The sequence below is a fragment of the Amphiprion ocellaris genome, chromosome 11 (assembly GCF_022539595.1).
Source record: "Amphiprion ocellaris isolate individual 3 ecotype Okinawa chromosome 11, ASM2253959v1, whole genome shotgun sequence".
NCBI lineage: Eukaryota > Metazoa > Chordata > Actinopteri > Pomacentridae > Amphiprion > Amphiprion ocellaris.
Genome location: NC_072776.1, coordinates 16,692,549 through 16,712,894, shown reverse-complemented (window position 1 = coordinate 16,712,894; position 20,346 = coordinate 16,692,549). Strand labels below are relative to the sequence as shown.

General features: G+C 40.8%; 2 protein-coding genes across 5 annotated transcripts in view; one reads left to right on the top strand and one right to left on the bottom strand.

The window, feature by feature from the left end:
* myo1b (myosin IB) overlaps positions 1 to 10,087 on the bottom strand; it is a 63,059-nt gene extending 52,972 nt beyond the window's left edge. For 2 of the 4 annotated variants that reach the window (XM_023280052.3, XM_023280053.3), the window contains exons 1-2: positions 9,817 to 10,085; positions 156 to 301 (exon numbers count right to left, since the gene is read on the bottom strand). In XM_023280052.3, the coding sequence (XP_023135820.2) occupies positions 156 to 281 (126 nt within the window). In that variant the 5' untranslated portion in view covers positions 282 to 301; positions 9,817 to 10,085. Of the gene's footprint in view, positions 1 to 155; positions 302 to 9,816 lie in introns of all 4 variants that reach the window. The other 2 variants (XM_023280050.3, XM_023280051.3) reach the window with 2 other exon arrangements.
* Positions 10,088 to 10,963: 876 nt separating this feature from the next.
* On the top strand, positions 10,964 to 19,718 carry LOC111575120 (eIF5-mimic protein 2-A-like). The gene is made up of 12 exons (XM_035952737.2): positions 10,964 to 11,086; positions 11,725 to 11,798; positions 14,071 to 14,247; positions 14,567 to 14,661; positions 14,762 to 14,827; positions 15,005 to 15,140; positions 16,978 to 17,087; positions 17,364 to 17,534; positions 17,863 to 18,009; positions 18,326 to 18,464; positions 18,721 to 18,843; positions 19,032 to 19,718. The coding sequence occupies exons 2-12, from the start codon at positions 11,735 to 11,737 to the stop codon at positions 19,061 to 19,063; spliced, it is 1,260 nt and encodes a 419-aa protein (XP_035808630.1). The 5' UTR covers positions 10,964 to 11,086; positions 11,725 to 11,734; the 3' UTR covers positions 19,064 to 19,718.
* The last annotated feature ends 628 nt before the right edge of the window (positions 19,719 to 20,346 follow it).

The following is a 20,346-nucleotide window of genomic DNA, read 5'->3' as shown; positions in this document are numbered from 1 at the left end:
AATAGGAGTTATGAAAAGTATCTGTGCATTTCCTTGGAGAAGTCTTCTACAGTCGTCATTGGAAGGAAGCATGCAACACAACACAGGACTGTAACACTGCTACTGAACTGAAATAAAGTTCTATCCATACAATTACAGTAAAACAGGCGACTCACGTAGATCTCATTGTGGTCAAAGCGCTTCCTCAGGTTGTCGAGAAACGAGTCTTCAGACAGGGGCTCCAGGAGGACCATGTCTCCAACCCCAATCATGTTGTCTAGAAGTGACGTCTTCACCTCCATCTTGGCTGTAGGTGTCCCCCCTGAACAGAAATAAAGATGAAGACAGGAACATGTTACATAATTGCTAATATATATTGTATACATATGTCAGGAAAGTAGCATAATATATACAATTCCAAGCAAAAATTGACCACAAACTCACTCTGACATCCATTTTCATTAGTAAGAAAAGCAATTTTAGCCAGCAGTGTCGCTATGGGACACTGTTTTTAATGGCTCCCCCGTTTTGTTTGTATCATGCATTTGTACACGTGCAAACATACACACACGTTTTGGCTTCACATAAAAAAAAAAAACAATCCCTATGAGTCAGGAAACAGGAAACTGTGAGCAAGCAAACGTGGATATAAAAACTGCACAAGTGCTTAAAGAAACAAAATCAGCGTTGCATGTTTTGTGTAGAAGAAAATGTACTTTTATGTTAGCCTTGCTGGATCCACACAATAATGCATTTTAGTGGAAAACACTAGTTCGCCGCATCTCTATTACACCCTCGAGGCCACTGTTTTGTCTTTGTCGTCCATTATTTGTGAGCTCTCCAGCAAAGTTTTAAGAGGCATTCTCTGATTTGAAAACAAACAGTCCTAAACTTGGCCAATGCAAATAAACTCATGTCAGGGGTGGACATGTTTGTACAGCAGGGGTTTGCCTCCAGAGGCACAGCGCAGCCTTCTGATTGGCTATTCAGTCCTGTTCCCCCCTGTGGCATGCGAGAATGTCCCATAGGAAATTACATAACTTAGGAACTTTGCCCTTGACTTCTGGGTGTCTGCTCAGCTGGAGTCTGCTCCTGTTTCAGGGCTTCTTATAAATCAAAGAAACAGCTCCCCAAAACAGCAAACTGCTCTGTAGCAGCTTTCTTTTTTTCCCCCACCGTGCTTGCCTGTTGCAGCAATATAATATTTGAGGTCGTTAAGGGATCTGGGCTACAGTGCACCCTGACAAAGACAGTGCTGGGGGTGGCAGTTTTCAGTCCAGTGCTGCCGTCCATCTCCTTTGGGACAGTAATCCCAATGCTATGGGGTTGGAGATAAAAGAGGGGCCTGGGATACATTCAGGACCTTGATACGGGGCTTTGCCGCACCAAAAACCTAATGTCTGCTGTTGTGACAGACTGTGTACACAAGACCAGTACATGCAGTCATCTATTGTTCACTCCTCTCGGAGTACAGATGTCGCTTTTTAGCATAAATCAGAAATGGACAGTGGTTTGCAACAACTGAAAATATATATTTATAATGCACTCTGATGTTTAAGGCATCATTTGGAATGAATGAAGCACTGATGTAAGTGGTAATTAGAAGCAACCTCAAAATTAGCCAACATCTGACACTGAACAAACAACATTTTCCTTCAGAGATGCCATAAATATTTGATCTATAGTTTGAAAGTGAAGACACAGATGTGGCAAATTCGTGTCGGGGGATTAAACAACCGGATCAGAGGGCTAATATGAGGTCGGAGTATGGGCAGTCATAACAGGAAGACACAAAGCTCCAACATTTCAGAAAAAAAGAAGAAAAAAATCCCGACTTTGTTCTCGAAGCATAACCCTCTCTCTCAGCTGTCAAACCAACTTTTAGCAGCAGCTTAGGAACAGCGTGATGTTCTGGCAAAAAAAAAAAAAAAAAAAAAAAAAGATTCCCTGTGTAGACTTCTATTTCACTTTCTCAACGGCTGCTGTTCCCCCGCAGGGCACAATGTTATTGGCCCATAAAGAAGTTGCCCAGCTCTTAGTAGTAGGCAGGAGTCAATTTCCAAAACCGCTCACTCTCACACTCACCATGAAGACAAAATATTTAAAAGGTTGGCTGAGAAAGAATGTTGCAAAAATGGCTCATGTTCATTTGCAAGCGAGGCACTGTAAACGTCTCTGATGAAGTCAACAGCTTGATCTGGACTCAGAGGGATGCACTAAGTAGGGGGAAGAAATATTTGCTTGCATGTCAACTCGCAGCCTGCTGAGGTTGGTTACTTTGTTCCCATCAAATATACTGCAGCCTGGTGGCCTGATGGCACTGTGTCAAAACATTCCCAGTCACGGCTCATGTCTACCAGCTGCTTCGATTGTCGGCAATGTACTTTCAAATCAAGTTATTTCCTTTTAGCGTAGTCACTGAATTCTCTGGGGGGATGAAACCGCAGTCACCTGCTCTGTGATCTCACTCCATATGTTAACTGTCTGTAGAGCTTCATAACGCTGCTGCTTTGCTACGGCATTCCGCTGTTTCTTTTGGGTTTTTTGCTGTTGTTCCCCACAGCAAGAAGCAGTTATCATTTTAGAGTTGTTGAAATAATTCGGCTAGCCTAGTGCATTCTACAGAGTACATGAGCCAAAGTCTCCAAACGCATTACCTCCTATTTGATTATTGACTATCCAGAGCATCAGATAGTGTTCGTACTTCCCTGCACCAATCAATATTAGTCAAACCAATTACTACCCTCTCGTTAATCTACCGCAAGCTCATTGCTCACCCTCATCAAAAACAAGTGCACACATGTGAAACGCTCAGAGTGTCTCTGGTATTAACAAGCAAGTGTTCAAAGGACACGGCCTGCTCAACCTCAGTGAAAACAGATGCCGAAGCCTCTCACTGACCTGGAGGGAGAACACGATGTGGAAATGTCACCCAAGAGACTGCACCGTTCTGACCAAAAAAACATACGGCATCTGTCAGCATCCTGGACACCCTCATCCCCTCTGCTGATAACCCACTACCCCAGATTTGAAACTGGCTTCCAGGCAGCCACTGACACAATCCCATTAATAAGAGTTGCTGCCTGCTGCTAAATGCTGTACTGGATCCAAAGAGGGAGAATGAGAGAAAACCTGACAGTCTTGATTAAACTCAGGGGATTATCCTCACTGCCGAGTGCTGGAGAGATGAGGAATATAGCCTGTATGGTCCATACTGGTACATATGAAAGACAACAAAATTGCTGATATTTTATTGCGATTTAACACTTTATTTATCGTGATTCAACACTTTATTTTATCAGTCTTAATCTAAATAGCCCTGTATTTCTGTAGGAAATTCGTCTGAGAAACTGGAATAGAAGTGTCTCCTTTTGGATGCATTTTACATTTTGGATGTTCAGGAGGAAAGCATCAAATGTGCTCTGGCTGCTATTAATCCCAAATCTAGATGTCATGAATCAGCGATGTAGCGAGACTCTAGGTCAAACGGCCTTCGTCTGTCACCTTAACTGAGTGCGCTCTCCAAAACCTGACTGGCAAAGTGCCTGTGAGTGGCAGATGGCTGATTTACACATCATTTAATTTTGGCACGTTAAATGCTGACCTCATGTACCAAAAAACATCAAAAACATTAGAGTCTGTCAGAAAAACACATCTTCCATGCAGTTGGATATGACTGGAGACTTTACAACTCTTTCAGGAATGATAAGCACATATAATGGAACAACAGACACTGGTTAATTCCTGGTATACACTATCTGCTATTATTCTTCATCAGCTATAAGCAGAAATGCAAATTAATACCATCTATTGGTACTCCTTTCCACTGTAGTCTTACGCAATATAGGCAACACGCTGGGAGGATCAAACATAACACACCCTGAATGTCAGTAAAGGGTCACCATTGAGTTACTGTTTTGATCTAAGATATACCGTACAAGTCCCAGAATTAAATTTTAAAATTGGACTTTGATCTATAATTCCCACAGATTAAAGTGCTGTATTTAGAGGAGCTAAGTTGCTCGACAGAAATATAAAACACGAGAGATTTTATCATCTAAAGTCTAAGAGTGATAGGAAGCCTGGACCTGGGATTTTCAGCGCATGTCACTGTAATATTATGAGACATGCTTTGCTTCATGCCTCTGACATTGACCTAGATTTCTCAACCAGGTCAAGCTATGGGGAAAACATGAAAAAACTCCATTAAATGTACATATATTATTCACAGGACCTAGACTGTGGCCATGTGTTGTTTTTTTTGTTTTGTTGTTTTTTTTTCTTTTACTGTCCTGTGCAAGGACAAAAGCCAAAGGAAAGGTCAACAGCCATGCAGCCACTCACATGCATGCATGCAAACAACATAAGTACTAGTGATAATACAAAAAGCGGAGCCAGTGGAACAGTGTTTACTTGTTAGGGCGCATGTACTTGATTAAAAATAAAGCAGCTCAGAGTGGTGAGCAATTCTGGAATGGTCAATATCTTCATTATGATCAACAACGCCTGCTCGCTGTCTATAATGACATGTGGTGTGTGAGAAAGCAACTGTGTGAGAGACGCACAGAAAAGCGGTTGTCATCATACTACCTTGGGAGCGTTTGTTTGAGAATACAGTGGTGGCGACATGCAAACAAATGATAATAAAGGCTATTATGCAGCGTAATACTCTGCGAATTTCCCGCAGATCAGTCTGGCCTTGTCACGGGGCAGAGAAGCCACAACATCACAGGCTGCTGGCAATGATGGAGATTAAAGCCCTCCCTAATGGAGCAGCAGCAGGGCATGGGGCCGTGCCAAAGATCATTGCAGGGCGGGACAGAGGTTTAGAAGGGCAGAGAGCAAACAGCTGCCTGGAAAGTGACCTGGAATCCAAGGTCCCCAGCGCCAATCCAGGTGCAGATCTGTGCGAGTAAAGCAGCCAGACAACCTTGTAGTCACACCGCATGCAGGTTCATTAAAAAACTGCACAAACTAGAAGCACTTTTTGCTTTCATGTGCATAACGACAGCTATTAAATGACAGTCCTCTATATCAAAGGCATCCGCATAGGACAACTGCTTAAAAACAGATCTACTCAATCATGAGGTAAACATCACACAAATGTTACCTCATTAGCTCAGCATGTGAGTTTTCACGCTGCACAAGCATCCAGGCTGGTTAAACATCAACCTGCAACCCAAACAAACACTGGTCTTTATTTACAATACAGCTCAAACTGTAGAGAGGCATCGAGACAAGTAGACTGCAAAACATGAGCCAATAGCTGGCAATCGACATGACCAACTGTGGCACAACCACACTATAATGACTCCACAGAGTGCATGAAATGTGGAGGAGTCAGCTCCTTTCTATGAGCAATTGGGTCTTTGCTGATCACACAACGATCTGCCAAAGTCCTGGTAATGTCATTAGCGATTCCTGTGTTCTGCTCATTCATTTGAGGTGGGCAAGCTAATTTTCTAAATATCTGAGTTGCGGCTAATCAGTCACAGCAGCTCAACAAGCTTTTTTTCTATTTTCGTGGTAGTGTGTGGTTTGTGCTATCCTAAAAACCTACTGACATGAACCTCTCTAAGCTAACAAGTGCACTTATGGTTAGTAAGCACACTTGAAACCTTCACTTGGTCGCTAACAACTTCACATAGTTCATTTAAACAATGCACAGATGCATGATAAATTAAAAAAAAAAAACCTGAAGCCTTGACCCCTATGGTGAGGCGAGGGGTTCCAGGGTCTCTGTTATGCTCTAAAAGGCATTTTGCTGACATGGTTTGGGTCCACTTATCCCCTTAGAGGGAAGGGTCACCTTTATTCTGTGATGAAACACTGCTGTCCTGATAGGAGTGGTGTTTTCCATCATGATAATACCCCATCCAAGACACGAGGGGGGTCACTTAATGGTTTGATGACAATGATGTCATGGTCTTCACAGTCACCAGACCTCATCCCAACTGAACCGCATTTGGGAGACTGGAGAATTTGGTGTTACAGAATGCTCTCCATCATCATCACCAAAAAAAAAACCAAACAAATGAGAGTGTATCTACTGGAAGAAAAGAGTTCCATCCCTCCAGTAGAATTTCAGACACTTGGAGAATCGATGCCAAGGTGCACTGAAGTAGTTCCAGTGGCATGCAGTGTCCCAGCACCTTACTATGATACTTTGGGTGTGTTCCAATAGCTATACTTAGACACTATAATGTATGCCAGAAATAGATTCAGTGAGTAATAAATAGCATATCAAATGTAGTGTGCCCAAAATACCGGGATGTCCTGCTACATCCGGTCAGATTTTGCAGTATGCAAACCAGCATGCTTTTCTCACTACTCTGACCAAAAACCTTCCAAGCAGTTACGTCACATATGTCATGGCGTCTTGCACAAGTATAAACAAGCTTGAGCCGCTGGGAGCTACCAGAAAAATGACAGCTCATTTTGACTTACACTTCAATGGTCAAAGTTTAAGGCGCAATATTATGGCAAATGTCCAAATTGTATCCAATGTAAAAAGAAAAGCACGTGATTTAGGATGCAGCCTTTATATAGTCTTTTTAGCCTTTATATATGTGCTTCTCAGATTTGTGTCTCAACTGTCAGCAAATCTTTTTTTTTTGTGGAGGAAAACTCAGGGTTGGAAGCTGAGGTAAGCTACATTTTCCCCCTCTTTCATGCTGGTTAAGTGTGCTAAGAAGCCCCTTATGCAACACTGAAAGAACCAAGTTTGTGGTTAAATTGTATTTTTTGCTCAGTAAGGGTTCTGAGTGGAAGCTGTGATAGAAAGGGGTCAGATTCTCTAAATGCTCAAGAAATGTGCTTCAACGCTTGATTTCTTATCTCCTTTAGGACACATTGGTCCATCTTTTCCAAAAGGAAAGGAGATAACACTACTCCACAATTCCTCACAGCAGCAACAATCAAAGCGACAAACTATCCACAGAAGGCCCATGTCAATAGCAATTGCATGATCACATAGCATAGAAATGTAAGTGCAGTTAAATTCTCTTTGCACTGTGGTTGTCTTTTCCCATTTCCTATGAATTCTCTTTAACATCTTTCCTCAACCTCAAGCTGTTTTCCCTCTGAGGTCAAGGAAAAGTGTTTGAGACATGGGATGCAATCCAAGAGTGATTTATATGTGCTGGATTGACTCGGTGAAACCTGTGAGCTGGATTTTAACTTCTATCACAAAAAAAGTTGCAGCAAACATTGTACTAGGTGACACAAAGCATTACCTGCACCGTCAGCATGTGCTGCTTTAAAGGGATTAGAGAGGAAAACTATCTAAACACTGGCAGGTCCAGGTAGTTTGGGACAGAGCTCTCATTCACTGCAACGACACTTGCATCCCGACGGAGGGATTTATTTAGTCTATTAGAGTGGAGTTTTACAACAAAGCGCATATAAAAAAAATCCTTTCCTAAGGGCTTTCTGTTTTACACATTTAACGTGATCAGCTCTCTTATTTCTCGATCGCCCGAGTTCACAAAGTGGAGCCGCACCAGTAGCTTTGCCTCAAAAGTGATTAAACTTATGGGCTATTAAATAAACGCACACAGGAGAGCAGGAGCAGAATCGTGTACTGCACTACATTCAGCGGCGTCTGCACGACAGGCAGTGAAACACTTGGTCTGGCTCCGTTTTATGGAAGTGAATGGAGAAAGCAGCTGTAGTGGATTTGACAGGGGAGTGAGAGAAATCAAAATGTACAACATTATTACCCCAGGCTCTTCAGGGAGACAAAAGAAGTGAAGCTTAAGCAGTTAAGTCGAATTGGTGGAAAATGTTCAGAGCTAAACGGCACAGGGAAAAAGTTCTTTGTTAGGACAGCAAACTTGGAGATTGTGTGAGTTTCACCCCTTTAGCTTCTTTCATGTAATGTACAGCAATGGCGGGAAAAAAAAAAAATCACAATGAGATCTGATTTATCGCAATGTTGACAGGGTGCTGAGCTGGAAATGGAACTATGTATCATTCAGAGGATTTTTGATGCTTCAGAAGATCCTTCTGTAAAACAGGCTGAAGGCTTTAACACAGTGGAGCTGCACATGTGCCCCCCCCAATCCATCTCTGTTGATGCAGGACTAACACAAGTCGCACGCCTCCCCACAATAAGCGACACATGCAAAAAAAAAAAAAAAGTGCAAACACTATTCATCACCATGGAAGCAGCTGGCTGACTTGGGTCCTCTATACAGCCTGCATTACAACCACAGCATCTCTCGCGGTGTTCATGAAGAGGCTTTTTGGCACACTTAAAAATACTGTGGCAACTTCATGGAAGCTGCCCAACAAGCTCACGCTGAGCAGAGAAACTAGAGTACCCCTCTTCCAACTGAGCTAAATGCTTGTTACTTTTTCCAGGAGTCGCTCTGCGGCTCTGAAAGCTTACCACGCACTACCTTTCACATCATCTTACATCACTGTTTGTTTGATCAGTGCGGGTAATAAAGTTCCCATCTGGTTTCCCGACTGACAATCGGGCCAAAAGAGGTGGGACATATATGAGGAAATCCACAATGGAATCGACACAAGTCATTTTTTTGGTTAAAGGTCTTATCTGATCCTCTCAGGGTTTTAAGTTCACCAGCAGACTTAGAAGTTAAAAAACTGCAGGATTCAAAGAAGCATAGAAAAAGATCCTGCATCAAACGGCAATGAACCGAAAGTCGTGGCCCCATACTGGTGAAGCAAGAATACTTTCAGAAAGCAAATGCATAAAAACGCTCATGGTGAGGACTTAACAGGCTCATGCAAAAAATGTTTAAAAGACCCATTTAAATTATGCATTAACACTGATATAAAAGCACAGTTTTTTTGCAGAACCCCATGGAGATTTTATAGTTTTTCTCCCTATATAAGGACAGTATTTAACATCATAGTGTGCTATAGCGTTAGTTTTTCCTAAAACCACTATTTTTTTTTCTTCCCATAGAGTATAAACTCCTCTTCTATGAATTCCACAGTGGATCCCACAGGAAACATCCAGCAGAAAGTTAGCGGGTCAATTTTGTCAAGGGGGGAACTTTTGGATGTTTCTCAGGGAGGTGAATAGTTTAATTCATGCAGTCCATGCTGAGCAGGAGTTTATTCCAGTCTGCTGCATTAAGATCTCAGGCATACTCTGAAGGGCAAACCCACCTTCAGTCACTTTATCCAGTATTTAAGATGACACTGATCATTTTTCTCAGCATATATCCAGGTTTATCCATAGATCACAGAACAGATAATGTAAAGGCTAGTAGTTTTTTTCCCCCCTGATCCTCAGAGTTTCATTTATCCCTGCATATAAGCAGCTGATCAAAAATCCTCCCTCACACAGACAGCTCTACATCCACACTGGAAAGTTAACTTTGATGACAAAGACTGAACTCTGAATGAGTTTTGGAGTTGACATATGCTATTGTCTCCTGCGTCGGGTCTGCTCTGCAACGATTTGGCTCACTTGGTTTACAAAAGATTGGTTCTCGCCTGCAGATGTAGGCAATTAGAGACCTTAGTTTCCATCAACACCGCTGAATGAGCCTGGGTTTGGACGGTGAAAGAGATAAACAGCCAAACTCAGACTTAATTAGTCCCACCAGTTTCATCCTCCAACCATTACAACTCGTTCACAAAGAAAAAGGAAGATACTCACCAAAAAAAAAAAATCCCAACCCCCTCCTGTACGAAGTGAGGAGGAATGAATGAGTTTGGGAAGCAGGCGATCTAACAGCGATGAAAAGTTAACTTTTAAAGAGTTGCCCGCGAACGCAACAGTGTAAGAAACACTCATAAAAAGTAAGAACCGTTACATTTGCAGCAGAAAGCCAAGCAAACAGAAGATACCCAACTTGCCTCTTTATCTCTGCAAGAGTTGCTCCGTCTGGTCCTATATCCACTCCAAAGATAGAAAAAAAAGTAGATCCAGGGGTGATTCTCCAAGTGTGGAGCGGCTCCTGAAGCCCTTCCCCGCTTGCCTTCACTTCAACTCGGCTGTGCTTGGATGAGGCTTGAACGAGGTTCTCATCCGGATCTCAGCTCTTTGAATGGAGCTCTGGATGGGCTGGAGAGCGCTGGGTCTGCCGGGCGTAGGGAGTGGCTGGAGCGGCGTCTCTGGGCTCGTCCAGAGTCCCCTAATCACCTCCAGTGAAGGGGGTGGCGGCGATGCCTTTAAATGCTGTCGGAAATAACGGCACTAAAGCTACTTCCACATCAGGGAACACCTGGAATCATCACGTGGAGATGCAACGCAGGCACATCAAACCTTTACAAAGCAGCGTTCATTTCACATTATCTAACCCAAGCAGCAAAAGCATTTCAGGCTATTAATTTTGTGTGTAGAAGATAGTTGGGTTTGCTTCTATGCCACTGGGAAAATGATGAATCAACTGTGGGAGTGGGAGGGATAAATACAATGATAGATGTAATGGTCTGTGATAAAGATTGATGGTCAATGAGGCGAGCTTAAAATTATTTAAGAAGATGAGGTTCAAATGTCTGTCTTTGGTTAAAAATAGAGGGGAAAAAATGCAAATTTGTTGGATCAAACACGTTTGAAGAACTTCCTGGAAACAAAGCGGAGATTTACGAGGCGAGTCTCAACGCAACATCAAAGTTTTCCCTTCATCCCACACACAGTTAGCCTACACCAGCCACCCGACAGCACAACACCCCCCTCCTGTGTCTTAATTCTAGATAGCAAGGACTTGTTGACGAGCTTTTATTGATACTAGCCCCGGGTCGGTTTGGTGTGTAAATATGAAACACTAAAACCAATTCCTCGGGACCAGGAAACTGATTCTGATGCAGTGTTATGGAGCATTTCTTCCACTCATTTGCAGATTGGGACGATTTGGAGTTGATGTACAATGATTTTCGGAATGTTAGCTACCCATCAGTGCTAACAGGTAGAGAGGAAATGCACTCACCCTTAATTAAACGCAGAGTTTATTTAATTGCGTCAGTAATTTCCTAGTTTTTAACCACCTGAACTCTGTACCGACCCAGATAGCTGCTGTCAGTGCGCATGCGCTACAGTTTCCTCCACCCCAGACCTGATTGTACTGGAGTCCAGTTGAACTAGTTTTTTCTTCACGGACTGTTTTTGTTCATAAAGAGGATTTCGGTGAGTTGCTGGTGTTTTTTTGTTTAGTGTAACCGAACGCTGGTAACGCATTTATTTAGTCCAAACGTGTCACTGCGTCAGATAAATAAAGGAAGCTGAGAGAGACTGTAGTTAGCCAGCCAGCTAGCTAGCTACCTAGCTAGCATTAGCCGGTGTTGTCGGAAGTCAGATACCTCGAGTTCGCGCTTCTGGATTTAACTATTTTAATTTGTTAGTTTTTCAGCTCTTGTTTAGCAGTGTTTTTTTTTTAATATATGGAGCGCAAACACACGTTATGTGGTGTACCGTAGCGTACCAGTGATTACCGGTAGACGAACGTCCAAATCTCTGCTGTTAATATGTAGCTTCTGTCCAGCTCGAGGCAACGTTAACGATGTTAACATTGGTTGTAACCATTAAACTGTAACGATATATACCATAGTTGTTGCTGTCAGTAATTTATGCCCGGCTGTTTAGGCTCACAACCCCCTCCTCCCAGCTGTATGTCAGCCAGAGAAGTTATGAAGGTGGCTAATGTCTGGCGTGTTTTACATTTGTCACTAGATTTCTTCCTAATGTTGATTAATGCATATGTATGAATAGATGGAGGTGGACAGATGGAGGTTATTTTTTCCTAATGGTGACTTTTTGTCTTCCAGAGAGTCTTTTATGAGTAATCAAAGGCAGCAGAAGCCTACGCTAACAGGCCAGCGTTTCAAAACCCGGAAAAGAGGTGAGACACTTCAAGGCAGCACTCACACACTTCTGCAGTTCAAAGTTAAAACCAGACATATATATATATATATATATATATATATATATATATATATATATATATATATATATATATATATATATATATACACACACACACATAAATATAGGTATTTTTCAGCAAAGTGGTTCTCCCTCAGGTTTCATAAAGTAGACCTGCCTGATTTTGCCCCAGCTTTTTACACGACTGACCTTTCTATCCAGCCTGGTTTACTATTCGAGATAGAAAATATGGAGAAAAACATGCCTATTTATTCACTGACCAAATAGTAAACAAGTTTTAAAATCCTTGAAACTGGTGTTGTGATGTCATTGCCGCTAAAGGCAGAGGCAGTAATTGAATGTAAACGTATTAGCCTGGACCTGGGAGAGAGCAAGTGAATTTATGTGTTCATGACCTGAGTATGGGTTAGGGTTGTACAATGTATCATTTGAGCATCAGCTATGTACATAAGCTTGTTCTAAAGTCACATATCAGAAAACGCATTTTAAAGCAAGGGAAATTAATTCAAACATCATGCTGTAACTTGCTGCTTACTCTGCTGTTGGATACTGAAAAAAAACTTACACATTTCTCATTCTCCATAACTAATCTTCGAGAAGTCTGCTTCATAACATACACTACTGTTCAAAAGTTTGGGGTCACCCTGACGATTTCATGTTTTCCATGAAAACTCAAACTTTTCTTCATGTGCTAACATAACTGCACAAGGGTTTTCTAATCATCAATTAGCCTTTCAACATGATTAGCTAACACAGTGTACCATTAAAACACAGGAGTGATGGTTGCTGGAGGTGGGCTTCTGTACCCCTATGTACATATTCCATTAAACGTCAGCCGTTTCTAGCTAGAATATTCATTTATCAGATGAACGATGTCTAGACTGTATATCTGATTCATGTAATGTTTTCGCCATTGGAAAAAACAGTTTTTCTTTCAAAAATAGCATTTCTAAGTGACTCCAAACTTTTGAATGGTAGTGTAATTTACTTGGATGCACATACTTTAAAACTATATTCACCAAACAGTGAGTTTTGACATGCTTGCTCCACATGTGCACAGCAGAATAAGCAAGGAACAGGTGAGAAACTCTGAAAAGGAAGATGTGGTTGCAGAAAAGAAATGCTGTGTGAGTTATATGGAAATGTTTCAGCTACAGAAAGGATGATGTTTACCTAAAACAGGTACTCCGCCAGCAGTGTCTATCAGTTGTTTTCACCAAATGAGGCAACACAACTATTTTGTTTGAACAGTTAAATCCGCACCATAAAGCCCTGTATGATGAGTGCAGAGCCAGATCTGAATGCCATCTAAAGCAAAAATAAAAGTATTGAATGCCAGTGTTACACCATATGATAAAGGCTCCAAACAGTTATTTTTGCATTTTAAGGTTTTTTTTATTATTATTATTTTCAATGCAGATGCACTCCTCTATACAATAATAGCAGTCATTAAAGAACATTTCCCTCTTTTGAAATATTTGTTCAATGGCTACAGTAAACACATGCAGATTGTCCTATAATCAATAAAGTGGCTACACCAGGTGCGTCAGCAGTGCGTAAGTAGTGCGTATGCACTGCAGTGATCCACACTGCAAACGTAAAAATACATCAGTTTTCTCTTCTTATTTTTCAGTCAGCATGCAAGCAGCGTTTTTGCACAGAAACGAGTCATATAGTGTCTATTTTTTAAACTACTGATGCACAGAAAATGACTGCTTTGAATCAAACAGCTTCCAGTTTAGAGTCCCATCATCCTCACTGCATTTATTTGCCAATGTCAGCCAAAGGTTGCTCAGTATATTTATCCTTTAAAGTTTACTGTGGTTTGTAGAGGTTGCCTTACTCATAATACACACACTCGATGAAGAATGTAAAGTTTTACAGCACTGTGCTGACTACAGAAACAGAAGAGACAACAAACCTAAAATAAAAGCTCACTGTATTGTTTTACTACAGCCATACATCCACTGCACATGTAACTGTAAAAAGATGTATTCCAAAGGTCTGCATACATTCAGGTTTTAGTGTTGCCACAGCATTGTTGTAGTCATCTGGGGAAAATTCCTGTGTTTTTTTTTCATATTTCACTGTGTATAGCAGAAAAACAAATGATCACAATGTCAGTTTTTTTTCCCCTAATATCATGCAGCCCTAACATAGTTTTCAATGTATCATAGTGGAAGTAAGTGACTGGGATTTACTCTATTTATTACCTGCCTTTTTAACAGATGAAAAGGAAAGGTTTGACCCTTCCCAGTTTCAGGAAAGCATCGTACAAGGTCTGAACCAAACTGGCACTGATTTGGAAGCTGTCGCAAAGTTCCTTGATGCCTCTGGTGCCAAGCTTGACTACCGACGTTATGCTGAGATTCTGTTCGACATCCTGGTGGCTGGTGGAATGCTGGGTAAATGGTGGAACTCTTTTGGATTTGTCCTGGTTTTCCAAATACATTTTCAACGTAGGATTATTGTTGTGATGGCAGTGAAGTCAGTCTGTTTCCAAAGTTTAGCAACATTTGCATCATCAAACTGGTAGTATGCCAGGACAAGTAAAGACTTGTGCCTGCAGTTTAGTATTGATTTTGTCACAATAGTTACCGCTATTGAAACATGTTTTGTTAAAAAGAATACAACTTAATTCTTATGTTTTAAGCAATTGAAATAATTAATTATGCGCAGTAAAGCCACTCACTGACAAAATTCAGAAAATGTGTTTATGTTCAGCCCCAGGGGGAACTTTATCAGATGACGTGACCTGCACTGAGTTCTGTCTATTCAAAGCACAAGAGGACATGGAGACCATGCAGGCATATGCCCAGGTAAATACCGTTTTATTCTTGCTCAGTTCACTCTTATCAGTAGAAAGTTAAATATAATAATTAACTATAAATAATGAAACATGCTTTGTTTTCCGCTTAGGTCTTTAACAAGCTCATCAGGCGATACAAATACTTGGAGAAAGGATTTGAGGAAGAAATCAAAAAGGTTTGCTATTTTGTTAAAGGCATCTACACAAGAGCAAGCACTATATGTTCCAGTTGAGTCTCTGAATTCACAACTACTTTAGTTCAGGGCAAAAAAAAACAAAAAAACAAAACAATATCACTATATGTCTGACAATTCAGCCGACAGGAATGTGTTCGTATGTTTACTGTTTGGCAGCTGCTGCTGTTTCTCAAGGGCTTCACAGAGTCTGAGCGCAACAAGTTGGCCATGCTAACAGGAATTCTGCTGGCCAATGGCAATCTCTCTGCATCCATTCTTAGCAGCCTCTTCAATGAGAACCTGGTCAAAGAAGGTATGCAGTTTTATACCTCGTAGGTCTGCGAAGTTGTGTTCATTGTTTTGTCCCTTTCCTGACGTTAATCATTTGAAATGTACATATATAAATTAGCCTACCTAATGCTTGGAATGCTTGATGGTTTTTAGTCTATAACTAACAGAGAGATGGACAGTCATGCAAACAAGCGCAGAGAATAAGAAGCTGTTCATTTTAATCAGACCCCGGTGGAAATGCCTTTGATGCTTACCGTTATGTTTTTTTTTTTCAGCTCCTGAGAAAGATTCATTCAGTATATAAAGAAAGCTGTTTACATTTCAGGTTTTATGAGACAGGAATGAACAGACATTCTATAAATGGAGTTGAATTGGTTCCGCATTGTTATTACAATAATTTTCTTCCATTTGAGTTTATGGATTTGAGTGGTGACTTCTGATGCCAGTTTGTTTTACACTTGTTACTTATTTGCATGAAACCAGTCACATACATGTGCTTACATTCTTGTATTTTTCTGACAGGCAAGTGTAGTAAGCATTATTTGTGGCAATTGCAACGATAAAAGTATTTTAACCCCTTGACGTCTATTGTTGCAAATTCGCAACATACCACTTTCACTCAGACTGCAGCTGAGATACCGTATCCATTCCCCCAGTGCTGGTTTGGGCATATTCAATACTTACCTTGGAAGCTTTTTTGCAAGCACTGGTTTCTCATAGGGCCGGTCGGAGTGTGACCTAATTATTATATATCTGTTATTATTATTATTATTATTAGATGTCTCTTCTATGTGTAATAGATAAATTAACAATTTCCACTTATTTTATGCAGCATGAGCTGGAAAGCAAAAATACACCAAAAAATGTTTTTTATTTAATTGTAAATAAATTCAGGTGTCAAGGGGCTAAATGGTTGAATACAAAAACCAAACATTTGGGAAAATTTCCATGACCAAGTGTAGCTATCTGTGATCCCAAAACTGTATTCCTAAGATAGCCATACGAACTGGCTTCTAACTGTGACACACCAAACTACCGTCACAGCACTACTGCCAACGAAGGGTAATTGGTCATTCTATAGCTTAACAAATGCTGGGATTTTGATACCATATTGGTATTTTATTTTTGAAAATTTGTTCCCCCTTTTTTTGGTAACAAGTATGATGTTTCTACTCTGTCTTAAATAGAGTTTTGGCTTGTGCTGCCGCTGCTTTACTTACTTACTTATTTTTCAATGTGCACAGATGACAAAAAATTTGCAGTAAACTTCATCTTCATTTAACGTTGTAGCACAAAACTCACACACATTTTATGCCAACATGAGGGGTAATCATTAGTTAGCAGTTTGCATTTGTAATCCCCTCACCAAAAGCTGGGGATGCAGTGTTGGCAGTGCTATGGAAAGACAAAATAAACCAGCCTATTGTGTAAAGTGGTTAAAGTAGTTATTTGGATTATGAATCCATAATTCAGAAAAAAAGTGCACATAGTAATATTGAGGTTTGCCTTAATTTGCGTTTTGCTTGTAACAGAACGGCCATAAACACAGCTGGTGGATATTCTCATTTAATCCAACAGCATTTGACTATTCAACAGATATGATAAATGAGAGGTAGCTGTTGTCTGCTTGACGTTTTCTAACATTTCTAGGGATTGAAATTATACTCACCTAAATCATATTGTATTTTGTTTAGATGTAGAGTCATGTTTAATATACCTTTGGCCCAAACTCCCTCTTTTCCGTGGCATTGTTCCAGATAAAAGCTGTGGGGTTGTTTACTGTGGTATTACTCAGGCTTAACTTTATCCTGGCAGGTCTGTTTGTAACAGCTGACACACACTTTTATGCATTTGTTCAGGTGTTTCAGCATGCTTTGCTGTAAAACTCTTCAAATCCTGGCTTTCTGAAAAGGACATCAACTCAGTTGCTGCCAGTCTTCGAAAGGTTGGCATGGACAACAGGCTTATGGTGAGAATGACATCTTAAATACAAAACCTTTTCAACTCTGTAGTGAAGCAGTGTTTTTCCAATCAGTACGTCTCAACAGTCTGTCTGTGCGCTGTAAATAAGATATTTTGATGAAGACGAAATTAATGAGCTGTGTGAATAAAACGATTCCAAACTATTGTGGCATTTGGCATTCAGGCAATTAATGACCAAAGGTCTCTAAATTGCTGACGCAAGCTTGTCTGGCTTGTCTGGCCGAGTAGGATCTGCTTCAATATTTGACTGTGTGATTTTCAGGAACTGTTTCCTGCCAACAAGCGCAGTTGTGAGCACTTCTCAAAGTACTTCACAGATGCCGGGCTCAAGGAGCTTTCAGATTTTGCCAGAAACCAGCAATCCATAGGTGCTCGCAAGGAGCTGCAGAAAGAGCTTCAGGATCAAATGTCACGTGGAGACCCCCTCAAAGATGTAAGTCTTTCTAGTGTTGCAGCTTCTTTTGCACTGAGTTTCTTTTTGTAGCACACCACTGAGGGTAACACTTAAGATTGCTTCCTTCTTGACCTCTACACTCGTTTGTCTTGAGTTGTTGTGGGAGAAATGGATGCAGTGAATCAGTGACAAGTTCCTAAAATCCACTCAACCTGAACATATTATCTGCACCTGCAAGGCTCTGTGTCCTGCCACGGTTCTCATACCTCAGACTTCTGCAGGATTTGATAAGCTTCACCATATGCTGGCTATGGTCTGTCTGCGTTGTCAATAATGTGTGTTCCGTCTCTTGGCTCACGTCTCACAGATCATCGTCTACGTCCGAGAGGAAATCAAGAAGAACAACATATCCGAGCAGACGATGATTGGACTAATTTGGTCCAGTGTAATGAGCTCCGTGGAGTGGAACAAGAAGGAGGAGCTCGTCACAGAACAAGCCATTAAACACTTAAAGGTGACACCTCTGTTATGTGTCTCTGCTGTTCCTTTTATTCTGTGGCAGTTATGACAACACATAGGGAAATGAGAGATCTAAAGAAACTTAAGAATGTCGCTATTAAATTGTGCCTCAGAGATGTGTCAAAATCCAGGCTGCTGTAGGCTTTGAACTTAGCAGAGAAGATAATTGATTTACCCAAAGCTACTCCACCAGCAAAGTGGAAGTAATGTAAGAAATTGAAGAGATATGTTGGATTTCCCTCCCACCACTTGTGTGAAGTTTGCAATTTCTGTACTCATACATCTCTGATTTCCCTATTTTACCGTCTCAGCAATACAGCCCACTGTTGAAGGCTTTTACCTCCCAGGGCCTCTCTGAACTTACCCTCCTGCTGAAGATCCAGGAGTACTGTTATGACAACATCCACTTCATGAAGGCATTTCAGAAAATTGTTGTACTTCTCTACAAAGGTGAGTTAAATCTGCTCATAAAGCTCCTGTTTCTACCGTCACATTTAAGGAAAAGCTTATTTTCTAATGGGAAGCTATGTAGGCATGTGTGAATGATGCCAGATGGCCAGAGATTATAGCCAAAAGTTTGTCTTGATTGATGTCATCAACCTGCTTGGCGACATTTGTTTCTCAAGCACCTGCGGATGCATCTGTGCTGCTGGCGTCATGTTGAAATATTTTTCTTTTTTTTCTGTTTTCTTTTTTATCTTTTAAGCGGATGTTTTGAGTGAAGAGGCAATTCTGAAGTGGTACAACGAAGCCCACCAAGCCAAAGGAAAGAGCGTTTTCCTTGAGCAGATGAAAAAGTTTGTCGAATGGCTCAAGAACGCAGAGGAAGGTAGGCACCTCACTGTCTCCTCTTTAGTCCATGTTTTTGGTTCCATCTCCCACAGCTGTAGATTGGCAAAAACACGGTATTTATCTCCTCTACTCAGTGTCTTCTTTTCTATCCTACTTATTAGTTGAAATGACACAGTGTGCATAGATACTTGGCCACACTAGTGACTGTTCTTTTCTCTTTTCCAGAGTCTGAGTCTGAGGAAGAGGAGGCAGACTGAGGACTGGCTATTACAACCTTCTGAATTTGTATTTTTAAATTAACATAACATCAGATGCAGTACAAGGATTTGTTACAGAAGACTGTCTATACTTCTTTTTTTCGCTCTTTCTATTCTCTACCTCCTCATATATAATTCAACTGTAATGTAAGGGCTTTAATATTTTTTTCAACATGCTTTCTGTCTAAACCAATACTTGTGCTATTCTTTATACTCCTTCAGGAGCCAGTCACAGTGCCACATTTAGCTAAATAGATTGAAACCTCTTTCATGTAACAAAGCTTTTATGGAAAGATTATTCCCTTTAAAATTACCCAGTTTGAAGGCATATTTCACAGCTATTGTATTTAGTCATGGAACTCTTATTTGCCAGAGGTCTGTCTGTGTAGCCATGATATGCTGGTCCTCTGAAAGGCAAATTAGTCTCTGGCAGTTATGCGACAACTTTGAATTTATTGCCAGTTTTTAGATGCTGTCTCCGTTATTGGTGATGGAGATGTGCCAATTTAAACAGCAATGGCTAAGGTGGCAATGCTCCTCCATGAATTAAACTTCAATTTTTCCATGCATCTTATGTAACAGAACCATGCTAGCTTTCTAGGGTCCCCCCTCCTTTATCATACACTTTAAAATAAATAGAAATGAATGGTTTTCATTACTGCTGTCTTTATTTCGTGTGAACTTGCTAAGGCAAATATTATTAAGAAACCAACAGAGAATGTCTGTCATTATACCTATCCAGTGACATGGAAAAGTTATAATGTACAGAAATTCAAGAAAATTCATGTGTTGTGTTACAGAATTAACTTGTGTTCCTTTCAAATTTTCCTCTGGTTGATCTCCTCTTACCTCACCTAATCATGTAATCAAGAAAGGCGGCCTGGCATGCGTGACCTGAGGTGCAAACAACGATCTCAGTCACTTCACTCCTATCCCACTTTAAATGGTAATTATGGTTCAGTCAAGCATGCAAAAATGAGAGTGTGCTGGTGATTCAAGATGTTATGAAAATGGAAGTCCATGCACATTCATTAGGACAAGGCATTTCACAAAGTCTAAAACCAGACCACTTATTGTAACGCTAAGCTGCCCAACACACAAAAAAAATCATGTTTTTTAGTGTATTTTCTGATAACATCCTCGTGATGTTGAAGTGGTAGCACATCGTATTGATTTATTTTTTTTAATCTGTTGATTTGGGCTTCAAAGAAGTGTTGAAGCAGGACCATTGTGTCATACTCTGGACAGGATCCATTCATGTACGATTGAGCAATTTTGTAAGC

Coding starts and splice junctions, on each gene's coding strand:
- LOC111575120 (XM_035952737.2), top strand. CDS start 11,735: ATGAGTAATCAAAGGCAGCAGAAGCCTACGCTAACAGGCCAGCGTTTC. Junction 14,828..15,004: donor TTGAGGAAGAAATCAAAAAG/GTTTGCTATTTT, acceptor ACTGTTTGGCAG/CTGCTGCTGTTTCTCAAGGG. Junction 17,535..17,862: donor GTGGAGACCCCCTCAAAGAT/GTAAGTCTTTCT, acceptor CACGTCTCACAG/ATCATCGTCTACGTCCGAGA.